The 12,559-nt window shown below is 42.3% G+C and overlaps 2 protein-coding genes across 3 annotated transcripts in view; one reads left to right on the forward strand and one right to left on the reverse strand.

The window, feature by feature from the left end:
- Positions 1-50: 50 nt before the first annotated feature.
- Positions 51-6,620, reverse strand: TM2D2 (TM2 domain containing 2). The gene is made up of 4 exons (XM_017669956.3): positions 6,291-6,620; positions 5,455-5,542; positions 3,178-3,293; positions 51-2,293 (listed from the first exon to the last, which is right to left on the reverse strand). The coding sequence occupies exons 1-4, from the start codon at positions 6,515-6,517 to the stop codon at positions 2,080-2,082; spliced, it is 645 nt and encodes a 214-aa protein (XP_017525445.1). The 5' UTR covers positions 6,518-6,620; the 3' UTR covers positions 51-2,079.
- A 271-nt stretch (positions 6,621-6,891) lies between these two features.
- ADAM9 (ADAM metallopeptidase domain 9) overlaps positions 6,892-12,559 on the forward strand; it is a 117,252-nt gene continuing 111,584 nt past the window's right edge. The window contains exon 1 of one of the 2 annotated variants that reach the window (XR_012123960.1): positions 6,892-7,199. Coding sequence is in view for 1 of the 2 variants with exons in the window: in XM_073218970.1 (XP_073075071.1) it covers positions 7,103-7,199 (97 nt within the window). In the remaining variant the exon portion in view is untranslated. The remainder of the gene's footprint in view (positions 7,200-12,559) is intronic. The other variant, XM_073218970.1, reaches the window with a different exon arrangement.

Raw genomic sequence — 12,559 nt, forward strand, 5'->3', positions numbered from 1 at the left:
CTCACTTAGCTACAAACATTAAAAACTACCTGAATCCAGTGCAAAGGATATCCAGTTTTTAATGATACACCTTTATTCAGTCAGTGTCTCATTCTGGATCACATTTGGCCAAGGGCTGTAGACACAGAGGAGGGGTGTCATTCAGAAGTCAGGATGAAAATGACAACTGCAGATTGTCACAGAAGAATATTAAAGATTCTCAAGTTCCCACTCTAGCCATGGCTTTTCTGGCTGTAAGAAGGGCTGCTTCTATAAATCAGATTCTTCAGTAATACACAGACTTTTACCTTGTTACCCAAGCTCTTACATGATTTGAGTCTGAAAACTGCCAAATTTACTTTTCTGTAAAGAAAATAGTTTTTGCTGGGGTTTTTGAATATCCCTAAAAAGACTTAAAAAAAAAGTGAGATCAGGCAGGATTTGTGGCTTAAAGTAGTATCATACTTCTGCTAAGATTTTTAGTTTGCTTTCCAGAGTTCTCTTAGAAATGAGTTTTTTTTTTTTTTAATATGGCATCCCTTTAAATTCTATGCAAATTTGATGTGTATGTGCATTTTCCTTGGGAGAGGGCCCAGTTTCTTCACGGCCCACAGCAATTAAAAAAGATACTGCCTTAGAGTATAGGGATTGTAAATAAGAATCTACCAATTATTACTGTTATAAATAAGATTAAGGCCATTGTGGTACAGAACTTTCAAGACAGAACAACCTATTTTAATTTATACACACTGCCACCATTTAATAAGAGCAATTTTAATCAGGTGTAATAAAGCTGAAAAGCTTACATATGCTGATAAAGCATGTCCAGAGTTATTTTAACTGTTGATTGTTGATCTTGAAGTCAATTATGACACTAAACTTTGAGCAGTTCTACCTTGTTTCTAGAATTTCTAAGTTATCCTGAAGAACAGGCTCTTAGTCCACTTTGTCCACAAAGTCCTCCTCCCACTTTATATTAACAGCTCTTTCAACTTAGATTACAAGGTATGAAAACTATATTTTTAAGACCATTTATAATTTGGAACATTTCCTGCTAATTCCTAGTGGCTCAGGAATGCAAAAGTGTGGCTGTGTCTTTCCCCAGGACTGACTGCTACAGCTCACTGTGGGAACTTGGGTACCAGGCTTATTTTGACAATGTGTTCAGTTTCTCTTTGCCCCTGTAAATCACATCTTGACTCTACCCAACACTCAATATCCTTTAAGAGTCTGTTTTCCTTTTCAAGGGCATAAGGGCTCCATATCTTGGCCCATCGTGAAGAACAGTTTTATAGTTACTTGTATGAAATCTTTTCAACCAGTCTGCAATATGAGCTCTCTAAACTGGTAAATACTAATTTTTAGATAGGAAAATTCTGCCATGCTTGACTCAGACATATCTGATATTGCTGGCTTCCAAAACATAATGGAAATGAAGAAATTATGGTACTGTATAATATACTGCCTCTGGAGAATAATAATGATGAACTATTAGGATTTGTTAGTAAGGTGGTTAGTTTCAAACACCTTGATTTGAGCAAAACAAACAAAATCTTGAGTTTCACTCTACCTACTGAAATTATCCAAACAGCATTCTAGGTTGGCAAAATTTATTCTGCAATTTAAGTCCATAAAGTCAGGATGTCAGTGTTAAAAACCCCTAGCCATTTCTACTTCTGCTGAAGGTTTTCCTTGCTTCAGCTTCAGATCTTTTCTGCATGAAGATTCAGGGTCACCAAAGGTACAAGGCTACAAATACTCACTTTGCCTGTCTTGGGTCCATGTGCTCCAAAGGACTGAAGATATGCCAATGTACAGAAATTAAAGAGCATGGAAAGCTTTCTGCAGATTATAAGTTCAGTCAATATCCTTTATATACATGAGGAAAGGTACAAACCTGGTTCTCAAACACTGTTTGCCATTGCTTGTCTGCAAGGTAAAATTCGGGTTGAAAACCCAAAGTCCAAAGAAACTTTCCTAATCAAACCTATTCCCTCCAAAGAGGGAAAGCGATAGTGATGTCTGGTATCAAGGAAGAGTTCTGAGCACATAGAGGTGAATTCAGAAGATGTGCGTCTCTGGGCCAAAAAGCAGCTCTTTTTAGTAAACGGTGCACCAATTGCTGCCATCGCTCGGCATCAGTCCTCCAGTAATAAGCAAAATAAGGTCAACAAACCACCAAATCCCAAGTCCACCAAGTGTTAACAGCTTCCCTACTGCTGTGCCAGTGTGTCCCAGACAGAAACGATCCACTCCAAAGCACCCCAGGAAGAAAGAGTAGAGCAAAGTGGTTATGAAGTAGTGTCCAGTATACCTAGACAAAAGGAATCGAAAGGAAGAGGTTTATCACACTTCATGATTAATGAACTGAACGTACGTGACAAGGTGGTGGTGCAGCAGCCTTCTGTGGCCTCCTACTCCCCCAACCCCACCAAAACATATCTCTAGATGGTCCAGGGTCTCAGAAGAGCACTATCTGAAACATGGAGGCCTCATCGGAACAAATATGGAGTTGGATTGGACAAGGAACTACCAAGCCAACTGTACAATAGGCCTCCTGGTGGGAGGGGAGTCTGGGCCTCCCGCCTTCCCCACAACAAGCCCCATTCCTGAGGCTGCAGCTCTGAATGTAGTTCTCCAAGGGATAAATGAACACTTATTTCCGTATACCTTTCCTATTGTTGCCTGGCAACTAAAAGGGGCCTGTTCATAAGGTTCTCCATACTGAGGGCACTCATTCGCAGTTGCTCTAATATCACTAAACAGACGCTCTCCATTAGCAAGAGGTAGAAGTTCTGTGCTTTCAAGCTGAATTTGCAGAAATAATACTAATTCTTTAAAATAAATTGATTTTAACAGAGAGAGGCCCACAATTTTCATAAAACCTTTATGCCTAAAATAATCAGGCTATTTTCAGGTATCTGTGCCCTCATTTTGTAGATGAAGGGTTGGAGACTCTGGGCCCAAAGGCACTTGGCTAGTTGGTGAGAGAGACATTTAGAACATCTGGCCTTGGGTCTCAAGTCCAGTGTCCTTTCTGTTAGAACCATACTGTCCCATCCATGGATTATACACAGTAGTAATCATGTTGCTCTTTTTTAACACTTTAGGGAAAAGAAAAAGTCACATCAAGAGATGACAAGGGAAATAGCTCTGCTTCCACCCATGTAGCACTTCTCCATTCCAAGTCACACTTACTTAATACAAGGTTTATTGTCTCGTAGGAAGGTCCTGGGACTGGCACATTCAATTCCATCCAGGGCCCGGCACTGGACTGAAGTGTGTTCCACATCACTGTAGGCCTGACCCCCGAACTGTAGCGTAACAACCAAAACAAAACAAAGCACAAAACCAAACTCAATAAGCAGGTGCAGGCACACTGCAGGGGGATGGCAGGTTTGGTTCCAGACCCCCACAATAAGGTATCACAATAAAGCAAGCCAAATGAATTTTCTGGTTTTCCAGTGCACATAAAAGTTATGTTTACACTATACTGTAGTGTATTAAGTGTGCAATAGCATTATGTCTATGACAGCAGTGTACATACCTTAATCAAAAAATTCTTTACTGCTAAAAAATGTTAACGTCATCTGAGCTTTCAGTGAGTTACATTCCCTGATCACGGATCACCAGAGCAAATAGAATAAGGATGAAAAAGCTGGAGAGATTGTGAGAATTACCAAAAGGTGACAGAGACACAAAGTGAGCAGATGCTGTTGGAGAAATTCTTGCTGTTGGAGAAATAGCGCCAATACTGGCTCCACACGGGGCTGCCACAAACCTTTAGTTTGTTAAAAACAGTATCTGCAAAGCACAATAAAGCCAAGTGCAATAAAACAAAGTATTCTTGCAACACAAAATGTATCTTCATATTCATAGAAGTTGACTCAGGACTATGATTCTAACAAAGTTGGGATAAAGTTGTGTTCAAGAGAAAGAAATTTAGTGACATCCTTCAAGTGATTTTAAATTAGTCCATCTTAAATGTACATTGTTTAAACTGTTTTTACCTTCTTTATGACTGGCTTCTTTAATAATCTAAAAAAGTAGGTAACAAGTTTTATGAAATACCATTTAGGATAGATGGACACAATGCCTTGGTTATCCATACTTAAAAGAAAAAGAGCACATTGCTGAATATTTGAAAATGGGCATTTAAAAAGTCAATGTTTATTAGAGGTTTGTTTTATATATATTATAAATGTGCATAGTTAGGAAGGAACTCTCTGACTCAGGACTTTATTTAGGTCATGAATGTATTTATCATATCAATAGTACATTTAGAGTATAAATTTAAATTCCAGCAAACAAATTCAGAACAGGACCGCTTACTCTGAGTAACTGAATTCCAGCAGAGAAAGCACAGCTGTACATTCTCTACTAGCACCTCATTAAGTACTTCACAACTATTTTCTTTGGAGCATTCCTCAAAGGGAACAGAGTGGGAAATAAGGATGCTTACTGCTGTGCCTCCCCCAGGACTCAGAAGCCTGAGTACTGCCAGTCCTCTAGGACTTGTACGGGAAGTGACCATTTCAGTACCTTGATACGATCAACCCAGTTTTTATTTAATTAAATTGGGCAAAAGTAAGAGACCTCTATACAAGGCTAACTCAAACCTTCATCAATAATTATCAATAGAACAAAATCTCACTATGTTGAAAATATTTCTTTACACATGATGGCAGTTAAGAGTTGCCTTTTTGGTCTTACTACTTTCAGGTTTGTTCCTCTGTCTTATTTAGTACAAAGAATGTTTTCCTTTAATTCTCTTACACCTGACTGAGTCTTGACTTATATTACACAGCCTGAAATACCATAATGGTGAGTCCATGATGGGGAGGAGGCACATGAACTTCAGTGGTTTTTGGTAGACTGACTAGGAAGGGTGCACTCAGCTTAAGGGACTTTATTAATTACAAAATATTATTAATTCTTTCCATTCCAAGAGACCATTGTTACTAAAGGCTTCTCCTTGAACACTATAACCTCCTACAAAGACTATACTATAGACCCTATCTGTTTCCTAAAGACATGGTGGAACTGCTTGCCTGGTGAAAGTAAGGCCATTGGCAAGAGGAGCTTTGCCCCAAATGCATGTGTAACAAAGATGCAGTGTTCAATCTGCCACCAATTATAGAAAGTGCATAAGCCTTTCTTTTGCTCTTTTAGGAATATGCATGCTTGAATGATAATCCGAGGTGACACTTTAGCTTCAAATCTGCCATTCTCAATGGCTGAAAGAACCACAGGGAGGTTGGTCTTTGTATCCGGGTAGTTGTGGTACAGAGCGCTTCTTCCTGAGGACACTAAATGTCTCGTTCAGGCCACTGACCCTGGCCAGGATGAAAATTTCCAGTAAATTGTTCTAATGAAGTCTGCCAAAAGGTAACTTCACATCCCTTATACTTAAACAGCATTTAGCCAGTATACTATTTCTCTATGGAGGAGTTCGTGTATGAAACAAAAACTTACCTTGAGACAACCATAACCGAGTTCCTGGGATGCTGTTGCATTTCCAACATGATCCACTGGGTCTTCACAGTCTATAAATTCATCAGGTCTGTAAGTCACCAGTAAGATCATGTTCATATATATATATACATATATCTTTTTATGCAAATGGCTGTTCACATGTATATAATCAAAACAGGCAGCCATTTCTTCAAGTTTTTGAGGGTTTAATTCCATTCTGACTCTTCCACAAGACAAGAGATGGTGTCAGGTGGAATGAAGCACAGCAGGTCAAATCGCCATGCCCCTTTTTTTGGGGAAGGGGTGTGTTTCTGGTCCTATTTCTACATGGGCTCTACTTGTGCCACGGCTTCATCTTTTCCCTAGGCAAACACAGCCACAAGGCTTTGGGGGCATGAATGAAGCCAAAGGATTCCCAGTTTGCTGTGCATTTCCCAAAACGCCTTTTCTGATGTGACTAAATAAAGACATACTACAAAATGGCCAGGTTCTGCATCGGTAAGGATATTGCTTTTTACAGGAAGTGCCTTGTAGGCAGGGACAGTAATTTGTGCCTCACTAGGTACCAGCGCCTCGGATGGACTAGGAGGCACAACCTCATACCCTTTTTCCGGAGGCTTATATGATGTCATTGCTCCCTAGTTCTCCCCTTTTGGGGTCCCAAAGGACCTGCCACAGACACACAAGGCTTTCCCCGCATGGGTGAGAGGAGTGGGACACCTGTCGTGGTATTTTCCTCCCGCGTGTTGACTATCGGGTCCTTACGTAAGGATATCCCTTCCGTATATCCCTAGCCCATCTCCACCTCCACCCGCCTCGACCACTGGGCAGCTTACAGGTAAGAGCAAAGGATGATCGGAGAGTGGGGGTCGCCATATTCCCAGCTCGGAGCGCCCGCGGAGCCCTCTAGGTGGGCGGCGCCAGCGGATGTGAACTCGGGCTCGGCCGTAGCGTTGTGCGAGTGGCTCCGAGAGACACAGTGCAGGAGCAGTAGGTTCCCTAACAGCAGAGCCGCCTGGCCGCACAGGAGTAAGTAACTCACCGGGCAACCACCCAGTACCATCTTCCCGGGCCCAGGGACGACACCGGCCTTAATCGCAAACCCCGGCAGGCACCGCAGCCCAGCGCTGCCGGATAAGGCCTCTCCGTATATCCCCGCCCCTCCCCGCCAAACGGCTAATGGACGCGTAGTTCGACGCTCCGCCCAACTCACTCTAACCAATCATAAAAGTCTTCGCAGAGGGGCGGGGATTGCGCCTCCTGCCTCTTAATTCTTCTTCTGGGTCTCACATTCCGCTCCTCCGACTGCGAGACCTTCCTCCAATCAGTTCCTGCGATCCCCAAAGTGGGCGGGCCTGGGAGGCGAGGGGGCGGGGAGATCAGAGAATGGGCGGGGCAGGTTGTGCTGTTCACGCCGCTCGGCGGAAATCCCTCTCTCCCGCCGGCGACTGGTGTTCCCTACGTCAGCGCAGCGAGCGCGATGTCGGGAGCGAGCTCGGACCGCCGAGTTGCGTCAGTGCCGAGCGCGTGTTCGCCCCGGGCGCGCGCGTCCCTTCCAGCTCTGGGGCCCCGGCAGGGTTGGGAAGTGATGGAGCGGGCGGAGGCAGAGGCGACCGCGTCCTGAGAGGAACCTGCGGAAGCTGCCGAGATGGGATCGGGCGCGGGCTCGCGCTTAGGGGCCCTCCTCTTCCAGTGGCTGCTGCTGTTTGGCTTGGTGGGCCCGGTCCTCGGCGGGGCTCGGTCAGGTGGGTATCCGCCGCCCAGGGACCTTGGGGATTCCTTTGCTACGGCTGGGATGCTCGGAGGTCTCTGGTGGCGCCTGGGAGCGGAGGCGCTTGGCCTGGGGACCCGGCTTGGCGTCGGGAGGCGGAGCCGCTCCTGCCGTGTGTGGACAGTGCTCAGACCCGGGGCTAGGGTCTGGCACCCCGAGCCCTGCTGGGCAGGGTGCTCCCGTCTGGTTCCTCTTCCTCCGTCTCCTGCTCCGCAGAGCCTCGTGCGGGGCGCCCCACCCCCACCTCGCGCCCAGCTGGGTCCCCCAGGCTCTGGGGACTCCTCTGGGTGGGACCCTGGTCTCGGGGAGTCGGCTGGGTGCGCGCCGAGGGTGTGTTCCTGTTCAGCTGCTTTGAGAAATGGAGCTTGGTCTCGCTTGTAGAGTTGAATGTCAGTGGGAAACACCAGGAGGTGGAACTTTTGCTCCAGGTTATCATAATTTGAAATTTTGATTTTCATTTTAATAGCGGAGTCACTCGTAGGTCCACCGACCTAAGTTTAGTGATGGAACGAAGGAGGGGGGTTTGCTCATTTTTCTTGGGCTATTTTGTTGTTAGTAAAAATATGTCTTTTTGGAAACGAAGTGTTACGTTTCTATAGCCAGAGTCTTTCATCTGCATTTTTTTGCTGGGTTTGTAATGCCTGAAGTCCGGACAAATAATCCTTTCGCTGCTTAACCCAGAGGATTATCATACGAATTCAACCATTTACATGGAGTCACTTTTCAATTGTGAAACTTACCTTGAATATGTAAGGTGTTTATGTAGAAGATGCCCAAACATAGTGGAAACCAATTGCCGACAATCTAGCGTCTTTCCAGAACCAACTTCTTTATTTATTTTGGCCTGTATTAAATTATTATTTGCGTGGCTGTATTTTCTTTATCAGCCACAAAGTATGAAGGAGAGTGTAGGTTTTACCAAATCCCGGCCCTGAGAGTTGTTCTAAGGTGATGGTGGAAGATTTCAGTGAGGGACTGCTGACCTTCCGGAAACTACAATTTTTTCTTATCTTTGGCTTATTCTTTTTCAAATAAGGTTTGAAATTCCCACTATGGGAATTTGGAAGCTCTAAACACTGAAACCTTGTTGAACGGGAGGCTGTTTCCGGGGCAGCTGTGTCTGGGGAGGTCTGTCTCTACTCAGGAGGTGAAACCTCAACCTGGATAGGGAACAGTTCTTGACGCTGATGGAGAAAGAATTCTCAAGAGGTCGGAGGAGCAGAGATAAGGAAGGAATTCATTAAAGTGAGAGTGGTAGTGAATGGCAACAGAAAAGCAGGCAGGCAGCTGAGAGCAAGGAAGAGCAAAGGGAGGAAAGGGAAGCTCACCGAACTCAGCTTAGGGCAAATCCCTTGTCAACTACTGAAGCCAGGGTCCCCCTGGCATCTGATGTCTGCCTCAATCTGCACGGTGTAGGAACTAAGCCCCTACCACCCCAGGATTGGGGGGAGCCACAGAGCACTGGATGTAGTGAGATTATGTTCTGAGAACTTCCGAAAGGCAAAGAAAGGAGATTTTTGGGCAGGCTACTAAAGACCATGGTCTTACAGCTGCAGTTCCGTCTGGGTCACCCAGGCAATGGGAACTTGCAAGCCCAAATCAGAGATCTTAGTAGCCCTTCCCTCCTTTTCTGAAGTAGAACAGAGAGAGTGTGAAGACTTGTGCTTAAGTCTAGAAAACAGAATGAAATAGCAAAGTAACAAGATGCTTACCAGGGGAAAAGGTCTCTTATTAACTTCCCAAAAAGTTTATGAGTGCAGAGACAGAACACAGTAAGTCCAGCAGCAAGAAGTCTTTAAGGCAAAGTACCACCTGAAGAAAAGAGAGTGTGGGAAACCTCAGAGAGGAGGGGCACTAAAGGTTTGGATTCTGTTCAGGCTTTCAGGGATGGGGTAAAAGGCCAGGGGGAGCAGAGGCTTGACTTGTGGCCTTATCATGTCTGTCTCCAGTGAGAGACATTATGTCATTATCCAAGTCAGTCCTCTAGATATTCTATAAGATAAACTTAATGCAAGGAATGTATTGATCCTGTTCTTCTCCAAGATAGTGGTTACCCTCAAGCAGTGGGAACATTACTATTTAGGACTGCTTGTCCTGCCTTAAGAAAGGTTGTTGGCTAATTACCATAAAATATGTTAGGAATCTTACCTCTTAACTCCCTGGTTTTTAAAATGGACTCTTAATCTTAAAATGGAGTCCTTCTTATTCTTACTATACTATTTCTATCTTGGCATTTTTCATCATAGGCAGGAAAACTTAATCATCATGCTTGTCCCATGTCCCTGCTCTACCTCAAAATTACCAAGGTTAAGACTGTATTTGCTATAGTATTCTAGATAGTTAACATTTACCAGTATTTAAGGTGAAGTAGATTATACAACTGGTGATAATATAATGCGTGTCTACATGTATATGAATATATCTATAAGGCATGTGTAATAGATTATTATACGTCCATAATTCTGTGTTAGCAAGACTACTTTTAATGTTACTGTATGTATTATACCTGCTTATCGATGAATGGAAAATCCTAAGGTTTTCAGCTGCAGCTTTAACAGTTTATGGCCAGTCCCTCATTTAAGCATGTGTATGCCTTCAAAATATAGTCAACAATTATTGAACGCTTATAAGCACCATGCTTAATGCTTATGGAAGGGCAAAGGGTGACCAAATGTGCTAAGTCTATACGAGGAATTTTTGGGAAAGCTTTTATAGAGTAAGTGATGTTTGAGTTGATCTATCTTAAGGAATGTTCCAGTAAAAGGATAGGAGTGCATTCTAAAGAGAAGAGAGTTTTTCAAGAGTAGGGAGCCTTGAAAGGGCTCCAGGCAGTCTACTTGAAAGGCAGACAAGGAAGAAATGTAGGTAGATTGGTACCAGTTGGGAAGAGCCTTTTTTGTCCTGCTAAGGGGTTTGAACTTTACCTTGTAGAACGTTCTTAGAACAAGGCTTTCAAGTAGGTGTGACATATCTAGGTATGCGATTAGGTTAACGGGAAAACAATGGGGGACAACATAGGAGGAAGATACGGGAGGCTGGGAGGGACCAGTTAAGAGGCTTTTGTAATAGCGTGTAGTGAGTCAACTCGTTTCCCCAGGGGACGGTTTTTCCAGAATCAGCGGACTAATTTTTGAAATACAGGATGTTTAAAACATGCTCTGAAACATTTTCTTCCAGTGAAGGAGGGATTTGAGGACTCAGTAAGTACCACCCACACATTAGCTACACTAGGAGTCAAATAGGATTTGGTAGGATTTTTACTACCATTTATAACATTATGTCTATGAGGAAGTGCAGTATAAATTCCAGACAGCTGACACAGTAAACTTAAAAAAAAAAAAAAAAAAGGGACTGACAAAGGTTACTGTATCATTATGAAAAATAAACAGTGAAAATAGGGTTTGATTTTCTCTTTTAAAGTAGTAATTAGGATGCACAGACCTAGAATTTTTTCATTAAGCCTAGCATTCTAAAGGAAGTGAGTTTTAAATCTTACTCCTGGTGAATCATTAAAAAATGAACTATGTGGTAGGATTTAGGGCCATACTAATTTTGTTTTAAGGTGCAACCAAATTATTTGAAGTTGATCTCTTTGTGTTTGTGCCACAGAGGAGAATGTAGTCTTTTAAATGGAAAGATAGTTTGAAAGTTTTGAGTACAATATAAAACATTTATAATTAAAATATGTTCAGAACAAGTTGCTGGATTCCAAGCCAGTTCTCAAAAAATATTTTACCCTGTTTTTTTTTTTTTTCCTAAAAATCCTATTTTATAGACTTTTTTATTATAGACTTCCTTGCAAAGATGCCATCTCTGAGTAAGCCGGAGCTTTTTCTTCGAGTATCCACAAACTCAAATATGTAACATTGATAGCCTCATGATTTCTTTCTTTCCCTTTTCTGCCTGGTTTATCTCAGTCTTGGAGAGATCCTCTTTTGAGTCAGTGCTATAGGGCTGCCTCATAAGTAAATCTAGCAATCTTATCTCAGTAATCAACCCCCCCAATACATTGAATGGGTCCAGCATAGTCCCAACTAAAGTTAAATTGCACTTTGAATTGCATAATCTTGTTTCTATGTTGAGAGATTATTGTAGTTTATTTTTCATTTTTGTGACATTATGCTTTCAGACAAAGCATTTTTTCCCCCAGAGTGATCATGTGTGGGTGCTGCTTAAGAATGAGTTAGGGAACCTGAGAAATTCACTGAATTTGACCAGTTTTTAAACATGTGGTTGTTTTTCTCTTTGCTTATATTTATCTTAGCATAAGAATTGGAGTGATTCAGCTTACAATAAGTACAAATGATGCCCTGCTGAACATCTGTCATACTAGAAGTCAAAACCCATTCCAGTACATGGAAATGAAATGCATTTTTCCCTGTGACACATTTTTCTTTTAATGAGAGTTTTTCATGGTTTAACTCATTTGGGGAGGCTCCCTCCCACTCCACTTTAGTACTTACAGCCCTCATGCAAGTATGACCTGGTCCAGATGAGTGTAATCAGCACATTAGAACTTGGCTGTGAACAGGCTTGCTCGTTTCTGCTGAGGGGAGTGGCTAAGCAGACTGTGGCATAACAATACAGGGACATAGAGCACTGCTGAGACTATGTGTGGCCATGTGCATTCGTGGAAAACTGACATGAATGATGTTAATCATGAAAAATAAAGCTTACTTCAGGTTGTGCCTGATAATCACAATTATGAGATCCGTGTGTGTGTATATATATATATATATATATCAGTAAAGATAAAGATAAGGAGGTAAGAGTAAGCACATTTATTGATCACCTACTGTACCAATTCAGGCACATGTGATAAATAAGATACCATCTTTTGTCTCAAGGAACTTAATTTCCTTGCTAGAGAAACTTAAATTCTCTAAGGCATTAAACGTTGTAAGTGGTTGGTATTATTCCCAAAGGGGCACTTAAGAACAAACAGAAAAGCCTTGTTTCTTTTTAAATGTAAAAAAAATTATAACAAAAAATGTAATGATGTAGGACATAGCAGTGGAAATTATAATTATGTTTGAAGATAGTTATTAATATATGACATATGTCTTTTTGGGATTGACTTTGTGAATGAAATGGAAATACGTGGCCCAAATAACAGTGCTTTATGGATCTAATTACAACAGTTTCCCTTCAAGAAAGAATTTGGCCAACAGCATTACCCTATTCATCCTGTATGTGGAACCCAGGTTTATTTTCTACAGTGAAAGTACCTAAAGGTGGCTATTTGTTTACATAATAGGCAGGAAGAAAAGAAGAAAAAGCTCATGGCTGAGAGTTCATATTTGTTTGCTTTGCCATTAGTAGAATTCTTTTAAT

This window comes from Manis javanica, chromosome 12 (assembly GCF_040802235.1).
Source record: "Manis javanica isolate MJ-LG chromosome 12, MJ_LKY, whole genome shotgun sequence".
In the NCBI taxonomy this organism is placed as follows: domain Eukaryota; kingdom Metazoa; phylum Chordata; class Mammalia; order Pholidota; family Manidae; genus Manis; species Manis javanica.

Bases quoted from the DNA above. Each gene is read 5' to 3' on its own strand.
- TM2D2 (XM_017669956.3), bottom strand. From the start codon at position 6,517: ATGGTACTGGGTGGTTGCCCGGTGAGTTACTTACTCCTGTGCGGCCAG. The intron at 5,543-6,290 runs GTAAGCTGCCCA...GGTGACTTACAG, and splicing joins ATCATCCTTTGCTCTTACCT to ACCTGATGAATTTATAGACT. The intron at 3,294-5,454 runs GTAAGTTTTTGT...GTTACGCTACAG, and splicing joins TCGGTTATGGTTGTCTCAAG to TTCGGGGGTCAGGCCTACAG.